Source organism: Danio rerio, chromosome 20 (assembly GCF_049306965.1).
Source record: "Danio rerio strain Tuebingen ecotype United States chromosome 20, GRCz12tu, whole genome shotgun sequence".
In the NCBI taxonomy this organism is placed as follows: Eukaryota; Metazoa; Chordata; class Actinopteri; order Cypriniformes; family Danionidae; genus Danio; species Danio rerio.
In genome coordinates, this window is record NC_133195.1 from 42,127,708 (window position 1) to 42,150,444 (window position 22,737).

At 34.6% G+C, this 22,737-nt stretch overlaps 1 protein-coding gene across 4 annotated transcripts in view; it reads left to right on the forward strand.

The window, feature by feature from the left end:
- Window positions 1–22,737, forward strand: part of ift172 (intraflagellar transport 172) — a 71,418-nt gene that overhangs the window by 10,087 nt on the left and 38,594 nt on the right. For all 4 annotated transcript variants that reach the window (XR_012395456.1, XM_073932361.1, XM_073932362.1 and 1 more), the window contains 18 exon segments: window positions 2,608–2,720; window positions 2,801–2,968; window positions 6,796–6,932; window positions 7,074–7,181; window positions 8,359–8,443; window positions 8,539–8,631; window positions 9,910–9,987; window positions 10,479–10,727; window positions 11,197–11,275; window positions 11,408–11,528; window positions 14,279–14,423; window positions 14,522–14,611; window positions 16,699–16,796; window positions 16,979–17,114; window positions 17,219–17,335; window positions 17,433–17,575; window positions 19,470–19,563; window positions 21,145–21,209. Coding sequence is in view for 3 of the 4 variants with exons in the window: in XM_073932361.1 (XP_073788462.1) it covers window positions 2,608–2,720; window positions 2,801–2,968; window positions 6,796–6,932; window positions 7,074–7,181; window positions 8,359–8,443; window positions 8,539–8,631; window positions 9,910–9,987; window positions 10,479–10,727; window positions 11,197–11,275; window positions 11,408–11,528; window positions 14,279–14,423; window positions 14,522–14,611; window positions 16,699–16,796; window positions 16,979–17,114; window positions 17,219–17,335; window positions 17,433–17,575; window positions 19,470–19,563; window positions 21,145–21,209 (2,119 nt within the window). In the remaining variant the exon portion in view is untranslated.

The following is a 22,737-nucleotide window of genomic DNA, read 5'->3' on the forward strand; positions in this document are numbered from 1 at the left end:
ATTATGCAGTTACTGCAGATTTGTTGGCTGCACATCCATGATGCAAATCTCCTGTTTCTCCACATCCCAAAGGTGCTCTATTAGATGATCTTCTATTCTTATTTTCTATTCTCTAATTTTGGTGAGCCTGTGTGAATTGTAGCCTCAGTTTTCTGTTCTTAGCTGACAGAAGTGGCACCCGGTGTGGTCTTCTGCTGCTTTCGCCCATCCTCATCAAGGTTGGACGTCATGTGCTTTCAGAGATTCTCACTTGCATATCTCATTTGTAACGAGTGGTTATTTAAGTTACTGTTGCCTTTTTATCAGTCGAACCAGTCTGGCCATTCTCCTCTAACCTCTGGAATCAACAAGGCATTTGAACAGAACTGCCGCTCACTGGATAATTTCTCTTTTTCTGATCATTCTCTGTAAACCCAAGAGATGATTGTGTGTATAAATTTAAGTAGATAAGCAGTTTCTGTAATACTCAGACCTGCCCGTCTTGCACCAACAACCATGCCATGTGTAAAGTCACTTAAATCACCTTTCTTCCCCATTCTGATGATTGGTTTGAACTGCAGCAGATCATCTTGACCATGTCTACATACCTTAATGCAGGGGTGGGCAAGCTTTGTCCTGGAGGGCCGGTGTCCTACAGAGTTTAGCTCAAACTCTATTCAAACACACCTGCTTAGATTTCTAGTGATTTTAAAGACACTGTGTAATGAAGTTTACGGCCCTTTGGCCGCCGGGAAGAAGGAGGCGCAGAACCGACTAAGTTTTAAAATATTTATTAATATCAGGGACAGCAGCTCTTCATGGAGACTGCCGTCTAAACCAAAACAAACGGAAACTGAAACGGAAACTGAAAACAAAAGTAAAACAATATGTCCGGGCCCAGTCCTCTCTCAGCCTCCTCTGCCATCGTTCCTCATCTTATAGTCTAGTCCAGAGCTCCTTCCGTGGGATTCGAGTCCGGTGCGCGCCACAGGTACATCCACTTAAGCGGCGGCCTCATTCCGTTCCCACAGCTCTCGGCCCCGCCCCCTTGCCACACACTGATTAGCATGTTCAGGTGTGTTTAATTAGTGTTGGAGCTAAATTCTGCAGCAAACCGGCCCTCCAGGAACGAGTTTGCCCACCCCTGCCTTAATGCATTGAGTTCCTACCATGTGATTAGCTGATTAGAAATTTGCTTTAACGAGCAGTTGGACAGGTGTACCTAATATAGGGATATATATATATATATATATATATATATATATATATATATATATATATATATATATATATATATATATATATATATATATATATATATATATATATATCCATGCCTAATATCAGATGGCCAGAAAGTGATAAATATTTTATAAATTGGTAAAAAAAATATGGTGTCTGTGATGCAGCAAAGATTGTTGTATACACCATGATTTTGTAAGAATTTCACTTTAATGATAAAACAAAAAAAAATTTGTCAAGTAGCATTAAACAGTCAACAGATCTGGAAGTAGTATTAAATACGTCACAACGTAACAAGTGGATAATTATTGAATTCTATAGTAGGAAAAACAAACACTATGGCAGTCAATGGTGTCCGTCTTTCTTTAAAATATCTTATTTTGTGTTCAACAGAAGAAAGAAACTCATAAAGGTTTTAAGGAAGTAAAGAGTGAGTAAATAATGACAGAATCTTCATTTTTGGGTGAACTATTTCTTTATAACTCGTTTATTAAGTGTATTGAGTGTGTAAAAACTACACACAGTTAAATGGAATTAGTTACATAAGCTCATAAATGGCAGTCCCAATATGTTGACATTTGCAGTTTTAATGGAACAAAGTCATCAGTAGTATTGATTATGTAATGCTCTAAATAGGACGTCGTCTCCATATGATCCATTATTTGATCCCATGGGGAAATAATAATTTGAGGGACAGTAGGAAGGTGCATTGACACTGAGTTGGTTCGGACATTACCTTTCAATTAGACGGCGACCCTGCTGTGTCCTCGTCACGGCCCTCTCCTTCAGCAGCTACCGCTAGCCATCTGCCATGGCTCTGACCACTTCCTGTGCTAATTAAGTCCTGGCATGCTCCCTCCGTCCTGCTTGCCTTGTTTCTTCTTCAGGTGGTGAAAATGAGAAACAACTTTCATCCAATTTATTTTCCACTGACAGACAGCGGAGTGCTTTTCCCCCTCACTGATCCATGTGCTTAAAACCTGTTCAGAAAGTGCAAATTGGAAAGTGTTTTTCAACCCCCCCCCCCCCCCCCCCCCCCACCACCTCCATAAGTGATGCTTCCCATCAGAATGGTTATTTGTGAACAAAGAGCCAGAAATGCAGGGAAGCGTCACAGAACGTGATTCATGAAAGACTATATGAAAAGCAATGCCTCGTTTTTTTTGGCTGCATATCTTTGTGGATATGTGTGACGATGACGTTCATGGCAGTAAATGGAGCTATTTTCAAATTTTTATCATTCTGTTTTTTTTGTGAGTGTAAAATACTTATCCGTTCTTTTAAAACATTGTCTAAGTGCCTCATACAGTTTATAAGTTCTATCTGTAACGCTCAATGAAAAAAATAATTATCTCCCATGATCCTTCTCTCTTCGTTTTTCCTCAGTGGACCTGGTGGGGGGGTATAATCTAGGCACAATAAGCCATGACTCCAAGATAGACTGGCTGGAGCTGAATGAAACGGGCCGTAAACTGCTTTTTAGGGACAAGAAACTCAGGGTAAGGGGTAAACATTGTCATTTAAGCTGTAATATTATGTATTAAATTACACTGATTGATCCCTTTTTCTTCTCATTCAGCTCCACCTTTACGATATAGAGAGTAGTGTGAAGAGCACCATGCTGAGTTTCTGCCCTTATGTTCAGTGGGTACCGGGCAGTGATGTTGTTGTGGCTCAGAATAGAGGAAACCTGTGTGTTTGGTACACCATCGACAGCCCAGAGAGGGTCACAATGTTTCCCCTCAAGGTGAGCTGAATTTGCAGAGTGAATACTGATTTTATTGTAATCGTTATGTTAAAGGGAAAGTTCCCTCAACAATGAATATTCTTTTATGTTTTAGTGACCCTCTATTTATTCCCAACCTATGGCAAGCTGTTTTAACATTTAATCTATAACCTGTAGTAGTATCCATTTTCATGTTACTAGTACTTTTTTTTAGATACTTGTATCTTTTTCATTAAGTACTAGTACTTATTCATTAGATACTAGTGCTTATCCATTAGATCAGGGGTTTTCAAACTTTTTTCAGCTGAGGACCCCTTTGTGTAGGGCGAATTCTTTTGGGGACCCCCCCAAAAATAAAATTGACGCCACCCCCTCAAATTAACAACTGTACTTAATTTTTTTTAATTGTATTATTCAATACATTTATATTATTATATATTATTCAATACATTTATATTATTCATTATCTGGATTAATTTTTGTAAGATGTTAGTTGAGTTGACATGGTTTTAGTGCTTCAATCTATTGATCAAATCTTGATGCGCAGTGTTCATTGTGGTCTGCTCTCACTGGATTATTCCATCAAGCCATATTTTGTGTACAAGTCATCACTTTACACAGTTTTTATGCCATTTTTATGCTTTTTTTCAGCCTATGCACAGCTAGACTCTTCTGTATTTACCCTTACAGCTGAGAGTCTAAATGTATCTAAAGATTTAAAGCTTTAAAGTTTTAAAGAGTTTTGTCATTCATCAGCCTGTTAACAGTTAACTGTACTGTTGTAACTGGCAATACTACAATGAAGGCTGTAGTGGTTCAGTGTGTTTTGTTCATTTTTATTCCTTTTTTTTGTGCACATCATAATTTACTCAGGTCGACAATCCTGAATTACACTGATAAAAAATAATTTCCTAAATGCAATCTAGAATTGGGTATTCAAGTTCAAAGAGCCACAAGTTTTACTTTGCATAATTTTAGAAGCTTTGCTGACTTTAAAATGTTCATACCAGTTTGTTCTATTAATAATAATACTGAACATTTAAATTAGTTACACAAACAAATATGGGAAAAAGTGGAACAAAAATGCATTTATATTCAGAGTATTAAAATTTGATCAGGTATGTTGAGCTCCATTAAATACAGAGCACTAATACATTTTAATATTTAATAATTATTAGCCCTATAACATAACACAAACAGATACATTAGAATTTTTAAAGGCTATAGTGGTTTTACTCAGGGTGTATACAATTTAGTTTTTTTAATCATCCAGTTATGAACCAATGTGAGTAAGAGGTCCACTGCAGAGCTCATCCAGCTGTCATTAGTGTAACAGGAGTGAAACTGAGCACTCGCTGATGTGATGACAGCTCCATTCATTGTTATTGCAGCACTTTTTGCTTTACAATTTTAATATGTTTGTTTGCCATGCTGCAAAGTCTGATATTTGTACAATGCAAAGTGTAAAAGCCTGTCGCGATGTGGACGAGGTGCAATGTTGTGCCGTGTCTTTAAAATGCTATTTGTTCCCTATGAGTGAAGCCTGCGCAGATAGGCGCGCACTCCGCAGCACCCAGCTGATCGGTTACTTAGGAACGCAAGCCATATACAGAGAAGTGCTTTCAGCCACCGATAATGTTCTTATTGATCATGTATTTTAACTGAAATATAGTCAGTCAAACCTGAGCATTCATTTAGTTGTTTAGCGTAAAAGAGGTAAGCGTAAGTGAAAGGTAAACGCCGTCAAGTGCAGCAGACAAGCGCCATAAATCACAGTCAGGAAGCGCCTGGCCAGAAGCGCTTATTCAATAAAAGTCCCCGTCCACGGAGGCGGGCCACTGCACTTCTTTTCCTGTGTCACGAAAGTGTCAACTGCATTTAAATGACATAAGCATAAAGCTTCATTTTTGCAGTACTTTTGAGCTCAAATTATTATAAAAATATATTAACCTTCAGAATGATGCGGGACACAAAATTCATCCATGTGGGCTCATTGATCTAAAATTTCTTTGCGGCCCCCCTAGCGCCATCTGGCGGCCCCCCAGGGGGCCGCGGACCCCAGTTTGAAAACCCCTGCATTAGATACTAGTTCTCATTCATTAGAGATAGCACCTATTAAATAGATACTAGTTCTTATGTATTAGATACTAGCACTTATTCATTAGAAACTAGTTTCTATTTTATGGATACTAGTACTTATTCATTAGGTACTAGTACTTATTAAATAAATACTAGTTATTATTTATTACAGTACTTCTTTTAATAGGGACTAGTAACTATTCGGTTGTTATTAGTTATAATTTTTTTTTTCATTGCTTTCTATGGGATCTGTCATTGAGATATCAAGTATTCAGTTCTGACAAGTATGTATTCCAGCCGGGACTAGTACATATTTTTATGTGCTAGAAGTTAATCATTAGGCAGTAGTATCTATTAATTAGATACTATTACCTACTTAATAGATACTTAAGTATTAGATACTAGGTCTTATTTATTAAGTTCTGGTACTTAATCATTAGATACTAGTATCTATTTAATAGGTACTAGTACTTATTCATTACTAGTTCTTATTTATTAGATACTAGTACTTATTTTACAACTGACTAGTAACTATTCTGTTGTTACTAGTATCAAATTCAAATTTTTTCCATTGATTTCTATGGGATCGGTCTTTAAGGTAGCAAGTATTTAGTGTTGACTAGTATGTATTCCAGCTGGGATTTGTACATATTTTTATGTTCTAGTAGTTAATCATTAGGTTCTAGTATCTATTAATTAGACACTAGTATCTAATTAATAGATACTAGTACTCAAGTATTAGACACTAGTATCTAATGAATAAGTACAAGTACCTAATAAATAAGTATTAGCATCTATTTAATAGATACTAGTACTTATGAAATAGATACTACAACTTATTAAAAAGATACTAGTATACATTTATTAAATACTAGTACTTGTTTGAAACGTTTCTTTTAAAAAAATAATTTACTAGTAAATTGTTTACTTAAACACCACTCTTCCACTTGGACTAGTCACAACAAAAGCAGAACTGACTAGTAAAATAAAAATTGTTACTAGTGACAGTTATAAAAGATACTAGCGTCTAATAAATAAATACTAGTACTAATGGAAAAACTACTAGTATTTTACTAGTAATTACTTGTATCCAACGAATTGGTACCAATATATATTTAATAAGTACTAGTACCTATTAATTAGATACTAGTATCTAATCTAATAAGTACTAGTATCTAAGACATAAGTACTAGTATCTAGTTAATAGGTATAAGTATCTAACGAACGAGTTCTAGTATCTAATGAATAAGTACTAGTAACCTGAAAATAAATTCTAGTACGGGCTATAGATTAAATGTTGAAACAGCTTGCCATACAAACCTGTTGGAGTTTCATAAAGATGCTTTGAGTAATGTAGAAAACCATTGACTTATTGTATATTTTTTTCCTACTATGGATGTCAATGGCTACCAGTTTCCAACATTTGTAAAATGTTTGTGTTCACTTGAAGAAAGAAACTTATTAAGGTTTGGGAGCACTAGAGGCTAAGGGAATTTTTAGTGTTATGTGAACCAAAATAAATATTTAAATCAGATAAAAATCATATAATTAGCAATACACCTAAATTGCCTAAATAAACCCCCAAACCTTAGTAAAACAATGTTCTCTACCACTTGATTATTGTTCCATGAACTACTGCAGCCATGATCAGTCAAAAAATGGTTTAATTGACTACAGGTGAAAAAGACAGAGATTGTGCACTAAAGCGCTTTTTGATAAATTAATTTGAGCCAATTGTGAGTTTATTTGTGATTTTTGTGCTGCGACAGGGTGATATTGTAGACCTGGAGAGATCTAATGGTAAAACCGAGGTCATTGTGAATGAAGGGGTTAACTCAATCTCCTACACTCTGGATGAGGGACTCATTGAATTTGGCACAGCAATTGACGATGGGGATTATTACAGGTAAAATGTTTTTTTTGAGTTTTGCAACAAACTGGTTTAGACCTCAATTTAAACTTTTTTTTTAACAGCGTAAATTTAAACTCGGGCTATATATTGTTAGTATTTATTTATTCATTGTCAGATTTTTGTGTGTGTCCACAGAGCCACAGCATTCCTGGAGACCCTGGAGATGTCTGCAGAGACAGAGGCCATGTGGAAGACTCTGAGTAAACTCTCCCTGGAGGCTCAACAGCTCCACATCGCTGAGAGGTTAGACAAGCAAGACAGTCCACCCACCTCTATGACTCAGCCCATGTGCAGGGACTTTAGCATAGCTGTCCCAATCATGTGTCGAACCTTGACAACTAAAAAGCAAGTGTGACAGAACTAAACTCATATTTCCTTCACATATAATTGTGCCTTCATTTAAAAAATATATATATTTAGCATCCTCTGTTACGTTCTGGAACTTTAAAAACTGACATGGGTCACTTGATTTGAGAGAGCACAGTATTAAAGAGGTGGTCTACTACAGAAGAACTTAAAAATTAAATGTAAACACATTGAGTTGGCACATTAACAGTATATTTTTAAGGTCATTTAATAAAAATATTAATATTCTCACTCATTTGAAATGAATGATATCATGATATCTTACAGAAAAAAAAGATCTTGTATTAAAAATAAGCTTTTATCAACAATAAGCACCAGTAAACTGACTACCACAAACCTTAGTATTCTTGTTGCATGATTAATTTAAATGGTCTTTCCATAAATTTTGCATTTGAGGAAAAAAACACAACAAAACTCCCTTTAAGGTGGCAACATTTCGTGTTCCGATTTGCATATAGCATAGTTAATGTTTAAAGTGTATCAGATGTATTAGTCAAATAAACCTTAAAGAATGTTGTTATTCTGGACAGCTGCACTGCACGCTACACTTTAAATGCTGAAATGTGTCTCAGATAATACTCTGCCTAAAGAAAAATGTGTGTAATTTGGTGCAAAAGAGCAGAAACCCTTCACCTGAGCTTTTGCGGGAGGATAAAAGCTTTAGCACTAAGCACCAAAGGTCCTCATAAAAAGGTTTCCAGTCACTTAAGGAGGCAGTGAGGATGTTTAGAGTTTTCTTTTTTACTGTATAAGCATTTTTAAGAGGGTTTGAAGCTGGAATTTAAATTAGAGAGGCTTTAATAATGCAGGATTGGTTTGTTATGTATAGGCGTATCTGCATAAAGCACACATAAAAAGTGGTTTGACCGTCAAGGAGTCTGGAGAATGCAAATGAAGGAATTGGCTGGATATTCTTCCTTCTGTTTGATTGGGGCCTCTTTCTGACATCCGATCACGGCAGATCAGTGCTGTTTAACATAATTAGTGCTAGTATGTAAGATGATACAGCATGTGATGTTTGCATCTGTTGTCATTTCTCATCTCATTTCTGCAGGTGTTTTGCAGCCCTTGGCGATGTGTCCAAAGCCCGTTTCCTAAATGAGACCAATAAGATTGCAGATGCGGTTGCAAAAGAATATGTATGCATTTCACACAGTTTATTTTTAAGGATCAACTTGTAATATGTCTTATTATATCTGCACATTGTATAATGTTTATTGCTGTTGTTGTACAGGATGGTGATGGAACAGACCACTATCAGGTGAAAGCACGGCTGGCCATGCTGGATAAGAACTTTAAGCTTGCAGAGATGTATTACATGGAGCAGGTAAAAAAAAGGTTTTTAATACTACACTGCCTGACAAAAGTCTTCAATCCCAGTTGTAAGAGCAACAAATAATAACTTGACTTCTAGTTATTCATTTGTAAAAGTGTCAAAAGGTAGACTTTTTTATAAATTATCTGTTGAACTGCATCCCAGTCATCACAAATACTGCAGAAGACCTATTGGAACCCGCATGGACCCAAGATTTACAGAGAAATCAGTCAATTTTGGTGATGGAAAAATCATGGTTTGGGGTTACATAAAGTATGGGGGCGTGCAAGAGATCTGCATAGTGGATTGCAACATCAACTGCCTGAGGTATCAAGACATTTGTGCTGCCAATTACCTTACAAACCACAGGAGAGGGCAAATTCTTCAGCAGGAGAGTGCTCCTTATACCAGGTCAAGGTGTTCCAGGATTGGCTAGCCCAGTCACCACACATGAACATGATTGAGCAGGTTTGGGGTAAGATGAAGGAGGAGGAAATGAAGATTAATCCAAAGAATCTTGATGAACTCTGGAGTCCTGCAAGAACGTTTTCTTTTTGCCATTTTAGATGACTTTTTTTAAAAAATAATTTGAGTCATTGCAGAGTCATTGCATTATTAACTCTTTTTCCACTGCGCCATGACTATCATACTGTACATTATTTCTGTTAAGTGACAAGACTTATGTCTAAGCAAAATCAGACCTAACTGTCCTAACTAAATAATTAAAAATCAAGGCTTGATAATATTTTATTTAGGTAAAATAAGTGTAATCTAAAGGCCTTTGCCTTTCATATAGCCCACTTCTGATAACAAATGATCTACTAAAAAATCAAGTTTATTATTTGTTGTTCCTAAAACTTGGATAGGCAGCAAGAATTTTAAAGGGATAGTTTAAAAACGAATATATGTTGGAAAATGTTGGAAACCAAACAGATGATGATACCCATACTCTTCCACAGTAGAAAGAAAAATTCTATCGAACTCAATTTGTACAGCCTGGCTACTAATATTCCTTAAAATATATTTATTTGTGTTTTACAGAACACAGTATTCACACTCAACCTTTACTATCGCTTCAAAATAATATTTCAAAATTCAGCAGTAACAAATGACTACCTTTATATAAAAACTACTTTTTAAAGTTACCTTTAAAAAACATGGAAAAAGAATAAAATGCAGTAATAGTTTTTATTTTCTCAAAAGCATTTGTCAGGTGTGTGGCTTTTGACAGTTTACAGCTGAGACTGTTATTTCTCGATTGTTGTGAATAATTTTTCTGTAATTCTTCAGAATGCAGTGGATGAAGTCATGGAAATGTACCAAGAGCTCCACATGTGGGATGAATGTATTGCAGTGGCAGAAGGAAAGGTAATTTCTGTTTTTACATATCATATTAATAAATGTTAACACTCATATTTATCATTTCTAGTCTACCATTTCTAGGGTTTCCCATCAGATCTTCCAAGATATATTAGCCTTTAGAACTCAAATGGTTATTCAATGTGAAAACAGTATGAAATCATAAAATGCCCTTAATATATAATTTTAATTCATAAAAAAAATGTATGCCCTGGGATATATACAATTGAATTCTAATTATTAGTTAATTTTTCTTGCCAACAGTAAACCCTAATTTAACAATACTTGTCAAATTCCTTTCTTTTTTAGCTTGTGTACAGGTGTCATAAATTTAATCAATGTTTATTCATGTCTTATAAAAGCATATAAGCCTTTTTATATTGCTACATTAACATTACACAATTGTATGCTTAGTTGCCTTTTATTATGTGCATTCAGCAAATTACATTAATGCCTCAAAATTGCCCTTTTCTAATACTAAATGTGCTTTTTCCATAAAGGGCCACCCAGAGTTGGATAATTTGAGACGCAGTTATTATTCTTACCTAATGGAGACCAATCAGAATGAGAAAGCCGCTGAGGTGAAGGAGAACGAAGGAGACTTCACCGGTGCTGTTAACCTCTACCTAAAAGCAGGACTACCTGCCAAAGCAGCTTGGTTAGCCATGAGCAAAGATGAGCTTCTGTCAAGCCAGGACATCGTCAGCCGCATCACTGCTGCACTCATCAAAGGAGAGTTTTATGAGAGGGTGAGTTTTGCCTGAGATGGCTACTGTTAAAGGGATAGTTCACCCAAAAAGAAGATTTATGTATGATTTATTCATCCCCAAGAATCTTTTTGTGTTTCTTTCTTCTATTGAACACATTAAAAAGCTATTTTGAAGAATGTTTGAAACAGATGCTAACATCCATAGTAAGAAAATATTAGTCAATTCTAATATAAGACTTTTAATATGAGTCTTATTATAATAAGTCAATGGCTAACAGGTTTAAAGCATTCTTCAAAACATCTTTTGTGTTCAACATTAAAAAAGAAACTCAAACAGGGTTGAAACAAGTGGAGCAGGTGAATAAACGATGACTGCATTTTTTTTGGGTGTACTGTCCCTTTAAGTTTCATATGAGTTGGATAACCACCCACCCAAATCACTGACAGGTTATTGTTCCACAGATTTGAATGGAAATTGTTCTAATTGTAATCATTATTGAACTCAACAGGCTGGAGACCTGTTTGAAAGGACAAGAAATAATCAGAGAGCCCTGGAGTGTTACCGCAAAGGAAATGCTTTTAAGAAAGGTGAGCAAGCTGGCAAGGACAATCAGAACGGGGTGTTGCATAACAATTGGAACAATAAGTCAATGGTTGTAAAGCAAAGCCATTGGAGCTATAGATTCATTGACCTCTGCTGATTGCATTGTGCTTCTGCAGCGGTGGATTTGGCTCGGGTTGCCTTTCCTGCAGAAGTTGTGAAGCTGGAGGAAGTGTGGGGTGACTACTTAGTGCAGCAGAAACAAATGGATGCTGCCATCAACCATTACATCGAAGCTGGGTGAGTTTTTAGAATAACAAACCAGAGTCTGTGCTGTTTTGGTATCAACTTTGATTTGTTTAGTGTTATAATTTTCCATTACGGTTGACTTCAGATTTGTTTATGGTGCATATACACTGACATTCAAATATTTTGGGTCACAATTTTTCTTTCTTTTTTTTTTGGGAGAAGTTATAGTATTGTAACTCAAAAGGATGCATTAAGTTTATCAAAAAGGTCATATTTTAAAAATGAAGAGCTTTGATCAGCAAGGCTGCATTACATAGATGAATTGATTAAATAAAAGAAAACTTTCACAAAGCAAAAAAGGCATAATGTTACAAACATTTTAAAAAATGATGTTCAAAGAATGCTTAAAAATCAATCAGAGTTTTCAACAAAAATGTAAATTAGCATTAGAAACAATAAGAATATTTGGAACATGTACATATAAAATATCTGGAATTAATAATATTTAACAAAATTACTGCTTGTGTAAAATACATACAGGCTTGGTGAACATAAAATAAATAAATAAAGGCTTTAATGTTATTTATTAATTATAATAATAATACGATTAATACATGTGTTTTTATCTCTGTTTTTATTGAACATTAAAAAAAACATTTATGATACACACGGCACTTACATGTCATGTTAAATTAACTTAATTTTTCATGAATCAAATAAAAAATATATTTACAGGATTTTTTTAACCCCAGTTCACCTCCATGGAGTATTTCTCAATTGTTCTTAGCTAAATTTCAAACGTAAGGTAGACTATAGCCTCTTTCACACGTCAATACCAGTAAATTTTCCAGAACGACTTTACCGCAGAAAGCAGAAGCACGAACCGCAGCTAAATGTTTACACAATTGACTACATTACAAATTCTGTGGATGGATAATTTTGCAAACATCTTCAATAAAAACACATGGAGGAACATTTTCGCATGTGATGTACATAATATATGTGTGTGCTTGTGCTCACTGGAGCCCTTCTTCACGTGCACATTGAAGCAACTGAAGCAGAGCTTGAAGGTAAACAAACAGTGGTTTATCATAAGCATTTTCCACAGTTGACATTAAGAAGGAATATAGAAACGTTATCTGACTTAATATCTAGCAGCTAAATGTGTCAGGAAAATTATTCAAAGTCTTTTATTTTCATAAACAGCGCGGATGTGAATGTGTCTGAATGTTCTGATTGACTGGAGTAGATGTCTCACATCAGCACATTCTAAACGTGAACTCCATCTTTTCTGCAATTTTTCTTCTGCGTTCACACAGTGCAGCATTCCGGCAAATTACCGCTAATGTTACAAATTTACCGGTATTTTCTAAAAGGGCCTGTTCACACATGATTCGGTCTATAGCCTGGTTTATACTTCTGCCAAGTGACCAGCGTAACCCACGAAGCATGCAACCCGCGTAGCTGTGCATTTATACTTCTGCGCGCTGTCTCTGTTGGTCTGCATTAGCACTTCCAAAATGCTAGCTGATAGTGAGGTGTTAATGTGTCTCTGTGTCGAGTTTCTTCGCCTGTGTTTTGTTCTTTCTGAATGCTTCCGGGATGTACAAGTGGCTCAAACTCGCTCATTTTGAGGCAGGAACCGGCAGACGTGCAACAACTTTAACTGTGAGGTAAACATAAAACAAAACTTTCCATCTGGAGCTACTTCACGGGACTCCAAACTTTTAAACAATCGTGCCATCGGGCTTACACCGCTCGCGCGGCTCTTGGTCCCGCCCAGACTCGTCAGAGATACCAAGCCGACCAATCATAGACCTTGCGCTACGCGTCGTTGCGACGTGTAGTTAAATTTTTTGAGAGGTGCACGTCAGCGACGCCGACAGCCACAGCTAGCATACGCAAGCGTTTGACGCAGAAGTATAAATCAGCCTTATTTGTATAAAAGAGGCTATTGGCACAGTGATGCATGTATTTTGCGACAAAATCAAAATGTACCGAAAAGAGATTTACAAAATTATTGTAAAAATAATTGAGAGGACTTTTGCTTTGTCCCGAAAGGTGTACCTTCTGAAATGTACAGTGGAACTGTGTCTTAATTGTGGTAAAGAATGTGTATTGAATTTTTGTATGTACTTAGCCATATATTGACTGAAGGTATAATAATCGTATACATTTTTTGCCCGAGTCAGGTGACCACACTTTTACCGCTGGAAAAGTTAACCTACGATTTACATCAACTCAGTGACTATTCATTCATTTTTCTTTGGCTTAGTACCTTTATTCATCAGGGGTCACCACAGCAGAATGAACCGCCAACTTATCCAGCATATTTTTTACACAGCAGATGCCCTTTCAGCTGCAACCCAGTTCTGGGAAACATCCATACACACCTATTCACACACATAAACTACGGCTAATTTAGTTTATCCAATACACCTATACCGCATGTCTTTGGGTTGTGGGGAAAAATGGGAGCATCCAATGAAAACCCAAGCGAACATAGGGAGAACATGCAAACTCCACACAAACTCAAGCACTTGTATGCATTTAAATGTCTAACTAAAACTGCTGCTCTTTTTCTTACAAGATACCAGAACCATTGTGGCTCTGTTGAAAAATGTAATTTAAAAACTTTATTTAATTTTGTTTTCATTTATATAGAACCTTAAATTGGCTGCACTACAATTTTACTGTGATCACGTTGGTTTATTATTGCTTCACCTATTGGCTATACCTTCTATTAAACATGACATATTACCATTTCATGACTGATTTTGTTGTTTTCTTCCCTGGTAAAGACGCTCCATCAAGGCGATAGAAGCAGCTATCGCAGCTCGTCAGTGGAAGAAAGCATTGCACATTCTAGAGCTACAGGAGGACAGGACTGCTGCCAAATATTACCTGAAGATTGCCCAGTACTACGCCTCTGTGCAGGAATTTGAGGTAAACAGTAAAACATTCTAGCTGTCAAATAACAAAGGGGCTAAAAACAAGATCTGCACTTAATCTTTGTTGGCTGCTTTTGTTTCTCTGAACCACAGGTAGCAGAGCGTCTGTTTGTCAAGGGTGATCACATTAAAGATGCTATAGATATGTACACTCAGGCTGGCCGATGGGAGCAAGCTCATAAGGTATGTGCCCCTCTGTAACTGTAGTAATCATTTTTATGTAAATTGATCATAGCAGCATTTTAGTGTCCGTTGTTTTGTTAGCCTTTGATTAAACACCTGCTAAATATTCAAATATGATTTTTTTTTTCAGTTGTATAAATGCTTTTTTTCTTTATTGTTTTTTAGACATTCAGACATAACGACTTACAAATTTGGTCCAACAGACATTCACACCACAATTGACAATAAAACATGCAATACACAAAAAATCCATACAGACGTATAGTGATAATAAATTAATACAATAATAATAATAAAAATAAAAAAGAAAATCAAAAAAAGAAAACAAATAATAAAATAAATACAACAACAATAATGATGATGATAATAATAATAATAATAATAATAATAATAATAATAATAATAATAATAAATAATAAGAAAAAAAAAAAAGAAAACAATCTTCTGTTTTAATCTACATTAGTTTAAACCTCTTTAATTTAAATATTCCTTGTAAAATTTATGTTTTTAAAATAATCCATGAGAGGTTGCTAGATTTTATAGAATTAGTCTTCTTTCTTTTTTAGACAGAATGTGATTTTTTTTTTCATTTCCAAATGTTTCGTTTCATCCCTCATTATATATATATGTAGTAGCAGCTTTCTGTTTCCAGTTTAATAATACTAAACTTCGTGCTAGTAGACAGACAAATTAAACTATAATTTGCCCTGTACTGTTCTTAGCTATCTCAAAATCAGTGATGCCTAAAACTGCAATAATAGGATCTGGATCTATCATATTTAGACATATTCTTGAGAATGTTAGAACATTATTTTCCCAGTAAGATGACAATTTTGTCACTTTAAATTGTATGAGGCCATGCCTTGCGCGTACAGATGACCTGTGGATCTGTTCAAGGGCTATCTCCTATTGCTCACCAGTTATTTCAATACCTAAATCTTCCTTCTAGACTTTGGAGGGAGCCAGCTTGCCAACCAAAAAAATTTCTGATCTGGCACCAAATCGTGAGAGTATGTGAAACTACTGGATTATTTAATAGATGTATAGGACATATAGTAGGTAAAGGAGAAAATAGTAAAGCTGAAAGCGATGAGGGATAATAGCTTGTTTCTTCTGTGTTTACCCATAAGTAGGATTGTTTTTAGATCCAGTAAGCCACCATCCTTATATTACTTGCTCAATAATATACCTAAAAGTTTGGTAGTTCCATATCTCCATTTGATATTGGTCTCTGTAAAAATGCCTTTCTTATTCTAGGTATGTTTCTGTTCCAAATAAACTATTTTAATAAACTATTTTTTATATATATTAGTATTCAAATATTAATTTTCACTTAGAAATATTCATTCAGCTATATTCTCAGCAGTCATTATTCCACATTTTAGTTTCACATTATTCTTCACAATTCATTATAAAAGGCTGATTTGTTTTTAGTGTCAATGTTTAATCCATCCTTGCTAAATTTAAAGGGATACTTCACCCAAAACTGACAATTCTTTCGTTATTTACTTACAATTTACTAGTTTCAAATCTGTTTGACTCTCTTTCTTCTGTTAAACAGTACAGAAGATATTTAAAAAAAAGCTAGAACCATGTAACTATTGATTTTCATGTTGTTGTTTTTTCCTACCATGGAGGTCAATGGTTACATGTTTTTAGGCTCTTAATTTGTGTTCAGCAGAATAAAGAAACCCATAAAGCCACTTGAGAGTGAGTAAATACCGAGTAATTTTACATTTTTAGTGAACTATCCCTTTAATAATTGATTTCTTTCAAGAACAACAAAACCTAAGCTTTTGAGCAGAAGTGTATAAAAGTATTGAAGTGGCCTCTTTTGGCTTTGGCCAATAAGCAACTGCCTAGCAACCACCAAGAACACTCTAGCATCTGCATAGCACACTAACAAATCAGCGTGTAGAGGTAATTATGCATCTGATAGATGGAAGCTGGGAACATAACTGTAGTTTTTTTTTCTTAATTCAAATTATGAACAATTTCCATTTAAATGATTACTAATCACAAACAATTTACATTTGAATTATGTGTCATTTTCCTCCATTCTCTATTTCTGTCTCTGTCTGTCACAGCTTGCTGTAAAGTGTATGACACAAGAAGATGTGTCTGTCCTCTACGTCAGCAGAGCACAAGAGCTAGAGAAAGAGGGCAAGTACAAAGAAGCCGAAAGGTAAAACAAACACACACACACACACACACACACACGCACACACGCACACACACACAAACTGAACTGAACATTTTCACTCATTTTGGCTGGGTGAAATTGAAATAATAAAAAAAAAAAGTTACTCCAAAGACAATGTCAGCACGTTTAGGATGTGTTTTAACATGATTTGACTCTATCTTTAGGCTTTTTACAACAGTAGATGAACCAGATCTCGCCATCACTATGTACAAGAAGAACAAGATGTATGATGACATGATTCGTTTAGTTGCTGTTCATCACAAAGACCTGCTGCAGGAAACACACATTCACCTGGCCAAGGTTCAACAGCACATTTGGACCGTTCTTCAATTCCCTTTCTATCTGTTTGAATTAAGTTACAAAACACATTTAATTCAAACCTATTAATGTCATGTTTGTCACAGGAACTAGAGGCTGAATCCAGGTTTCAGGAAGCCGAGTATCACTACCTTGAGGGTCAGGACTGGAAAGCTGCTGTCAACATGTACAGAGTCAATGATATGTGGGAGGAAGCTTATCGGGTGTGTGTGCACAAGACTGCTTGGTCTTACATAATATTCTATATGATGAAGGTAGAGATTACCACATTGCATCATTTTCTTCATGTTTTTGCAACAGATAGCAAAAACCCACGGAGGAGCCAATGCCCACAAGCAAGTGGCCTACCTGTGGGCAAAAAGCCTCGGAGGAGAGGCAGCAGTTAAACTCCTCAACAAGTTTGGCCTTCTGGAAACTGCCATTGACTTTGCAGCAGATAACTAGTAAGTTAGCTTGGTTTTGTTCTGAATTATTTTACAGTCCAGTTCAAATTCTGAACATTGTTATAATTCAAAAATCTAGATTTGAATATATTTTTCAGAATATAACCTGAATTTTAAAGAAACCATTTCTTTATTGTAGATCTGGGTGGTATGACGATATATAGTTTTCACAAAATAAATTCGTTCAATTAATTTGGCTTAGTCCCTTTATTAATCAGGGGTCATCACAGCGGAATGAACAGCCAACCCATCACTTGGAAACATCCATACACACTCATTCACACGTATACACTACTGACAATTTAGCTTACCTAATTTACCTATACCACATGTCTTTGGACTGTGGAGGAAACTGGAGCACCCAGAGGAAACCCACGGAAACACAGGGAGAACATGCAAATTCCAGACAGAAACGACAACTGACCCAGCCGAGGCTTGAACCAACGACATTCTTGCTGTGAGGGGATCATGCTACCCACTGCAACCACAGAATAAACTGTCAACCATAATAATTTTTTAAATTCTGTATATCCCGACATGTAAATAAGTGAGCGTGTCTAATGCACATGCAGTATGCTAGAGACAGGGACTACATGATATTGGAAAAAACTGAAATTGAGTTATCTTATTTTCAACGAGAAATATTGCGATACGAATACAATTTGCAAAAAATAGTTTGGCACTAATTGGCACTATTTGACAGTTTTCTAGGGAGTCTTAACAGTATTCAGGAACAGAAATTGAATAACCACAATGCAAAAATAATTTTCTTACTTTGCTTTGTCTCGTTTCTAGTCCAAATACCTAATTATTTTAGATCAAGTAAAAATATTGTTTTTTTTTTCAACTTCATAAGAAATAGGTAAATTTTTTTCTTAAAACAAGTACAATTATCTGCTAGTGGGGTAAGTTAAAAAATATATATTTGCTTTAAAATGTAGATATTTGAACTTAAAACAAGACAAGAATTCTAAGCATAAATCAAATATAATTGCTATTTAAGTACAGTATTAAATACGTTTTTTTAGCTCCTGGTCAACTATAATTTATATCTTGTATCGCATATCTTGTGATGTGACTATTGTGAATGTGCACATTGTGATATCAATGCTGAAATGATATATTGTGCAGCCTTACTTAAGACTGACACTCAGTTCAGTGATCTGAGCTAAACTTTTAGCTGTAATTTAGATCAAATGTTTCGGATTACCGATTTGAAAATGTGAATGTGAGTACAGAATAACTTTGTGTACCATATTCCTTAGTAAGTTGAATAGTGTTTATTGCTACAGCTTCTGCTGACTAACATCTGTCCCAGGTTCTAATTTCCACCTGGTAACAAAACTCATTTACATGGGGTTGCAGTAAACTATACACTTGGAAATTGAAAGTAAATTGAGGAAAAATTAAAAATGAAAAAAATCTCAAACCGAACTCTGTTGATGAACCTGTCAATTTAAGAATTGTGAAATCTATCATTACACTGAAATAAAATCACTCATTCCATGAAATAGAATTTTGGTCATACCACCCACTCCAATACTAGTGTCAGATCTTTTCTATAATAATTCTAATGTGTTAGCAAACATTTCTTATTATTATCAGTGCTGGAAACAGATGTGCTGCCTAATGTTTTGTTATTATCAGACACTTTTTCAGGATTCTTTGATGAATAGAAAGTTTAAAAGAACACATTCATTTAAAATCATTTGCCTAATTTAATGAATTCCTGATTAATAAAAGTGTTATTTTCTTGCAAAAAAATTATTGACCATCTAACAACCACTCAGAACACTCCACCATTTACCTCTCTAACCTACATGTTGCATCAGTTATAATGGTTAAATCCACATAATACAATTGACCTTTGGGAAACACTCTTTGTCTTCTTTAGTACGTTTGACTTTGCCTTTGAGTTGGCTCGACTCTCCATGAAGCAGAAGATTCCTGATATTCATCTCAAAAATGCCATGTTCCTTGAGGACCAGGTATTACTGTCTTGGGAGAGATTATTCCTCTTTTCTACACCGATAACGCCCGCAGCTCTAACCAAATGTAAAATTGATATAGAAAACTGAAATGAGTGTTGAGTCCATTTTCAAGGTCAGGGGCTGTGAATGGAAATTAGACTTTGGTCTTTTCACAGATTTTTTTGTTCTTAGTAATGTAGACTCAAGTGTGAAAATAGCCTACGACAGACTGTATGATTAATGCCATTCGACTTGTTTCTTATAAGCTTATTTGAATTAATAAAATAATTATATTTATAGATCATATTAGCAATCCGATTTTATATTATTATATATATATATATATATATATATATATATATATATATATATATATATATATATATATATATATATATATATATATATATATATATATATATTTAATAGTAAACATAAATGTAGTTTAATCAGCATTTATAGCTAGGGGGAAAAATTTAAAAGTAAAACAATTAAAAATACAGTTAAAGTCAAAATCATTATCTTTTCTGTGATTAAATTTTTAATTTTTTTCCAAATTTTTCGCAAATAATGCTTAACAGAGCAAGGAATTTTTTCCAAAGTAATTCCTATAATATTTTTTTTTTCAGGAAAAAGTCCTATTTGTTTTTTTTTTTAGCTAGAATAAAAGCTATTTTTCATTTTTTAAAAACATTTTAGGGTCAAAATCATTAGCCACCTTAAGCAATATTTTTTTCCAGTTGTCTACAGAACAAACAATCCTTATAAAGTGCAATTTTTATTTGACAAAAGAAAAGGACATATGATTTGAAAAAAAAAAAAACAGCCTATGGCGGTTCTTAAAAAGGATCAGTCAGTGTTTTCGTTTTGTTCTCTAAATGAATTATTTAAGTGAAAATAATTTAGGGCAGGACTATTTATTTTATTCATTTAATTTAGTTTATTTTGTTTTTCTATGCCGTTGGAAACACTGCAAGTGCGTGAAGATGCTCTGTTATTATGTTCTGTTATTAATATGCTAGCATGTTAAAATAAATCAGTATCTTAAAATGCAATATTTAATGTGTCAGACACAAAATAGACACGTCAATTTGTTTAACAAAAAATTAATAGTAATCTGACCAGTTAACCGTTAATAACCGATAAACGAGCGGCGGTTGCACGAAATTAACCGAAATGAGCATCCCTAGTTGTGAGACAAAGTTTGTTGACCAAGACAAAGTTGTCAGCGATTCTTCCTATTGTAAAGTCATGCAGTATGAAACCCTTCGTCGCGATCCATCTTGCAGTGTAAACACAGCAGCGATAGAATGGTACCCCAGATAGTCATGCAGTGCGAATACATCTGTGATGCGTCTACTTTAAAAAATTGTGCAGTTTGAACTCGGCATAATTTGTCTAATTAACCCAATTCACCTAGTTTTATAAGCAGTCTTTTATGTTGACATTTCGAAAAAACAATAAAATTTGTATATTTGACGTATTACTCTACGCTTATGCCCACGATTATTATTTACATTGCTATGATCCAGCATTTATTATTATTCTTGTTTATAATGATTGCATATTGCACTTCATAATTGTATTTTTTCTTTTAAGGGCAAATTCAATGAGGCTGAAATTGAGTTCATCAAAGCTGGAAAACCCAAAGAGGCTGTGCTAATGTGAGTGGGCTTTCATATCAATTTCCTACTCCAGTACACACAGACCACTCTTTAGCAGGGATTGCATTGCTTTAGAACTTTTTGTCGGCATGGATTACTGATAGATTTCTTGCACTCTCTCGCATTACAAGCACTGAGTGACTGGAAGCAGGTGGCACCGGGATTGAGAGTATTTGATTTGTAGATTTCTATCAGAGGAGTGGCTGTTGGCACTGCTCCACAAAAGAATACTGCTGCTGAAGATGAGCTGATGACTCTAAGAATTCCTACTTTTAAAGTACACATGAAATCAGTACTAACCGTATAGATTTTGTTAGCTCATATTGCTATTTTTAGTTTTCCAGTGAACAATTAATCTTTGCAACTTTGCAAGAAAAAAAATAGTTTGCACTCGTAATCTTTAATTAAAACCTAATGACCTGTTTGTTTTAAATAATAATAATAATAATACATTTTATTTGTATAGCACTTTTCCTACGTGCATGCAACTCAAAGCGCTTCACAAACAACCAACAAACAAGCATTGTAAAATAAACCAAATGAACAAATGTATGGACTAATAAAGCAAATAAGCAACAAATATATACTCGGATAAAAGCATACATGTACACGCATATATGCATATAGGTACTCAATCACACAAATACAATAGTTCTTAAGAATATGTCAGGTTATGTAGTGGCTTATAAACTAATAAAAGAATCTTAAAATCTTTCCTGTGCCTACTTTACTACATCCAATCAGCTCGCATTAGACAAAAGCAAGCAACGACACTGTTGTCTCATTTAATATTGTGTTTAAACTGCAGTTACAAGTTTAATTTTACTGTGCAAAAACTGCATAGAGAAACAGAAAAGATTACCCGAAAACACATACACTGATTATAATTTAATCACTTATTAATATTTCATATACACAGCTATGGAAACGTTAAGAGAATAATTAAGTTCTCGCATTTCTTGCTGTTTTTGAGTTAATGTATTTTTTGTTTTATTTTGTAAACCACTGATTACTTTTCTTTCTAATTAAAAGCAAAAATATGCCATGTTTACAGACATGTTTATATTGATCTTTAAAAACATAATACATATGTTTTAACACTAAAAAAGTGTTTTCTGGTGTAAACTTCCTCTTGATAAAAATAAAAAAAGCACTTGTTATTCTGACCAAATGTTGTTTTCTGTAAAAAAACAAGACGAAAAAAAAAAACATTTGTTTTTCTTCTCTGACTGAAAAACACTGATTTTCTTGTAAGTGTAAATATAAAGAAGACAGAAAAAAAAATTTGCTAACAGACCCAGAAAAATTACTCAGAACATTTACTCTAAAAACCTTTTATCCTATTATCCCATTCAAGTTATTTTGTCTTGTTTTGAAAATGTTTGTACTGGAAAACAAAAAGAAAGATGACTGATTACGTCTTAACTGAGCATTTTAGTGATGAGCAAGGGAATAAGTCCATTTATTTAAAGGGCACCTTTGATTAAAATCACTTTTTGTAAGCTGTTTGGACAGAACTGTGTGTAGG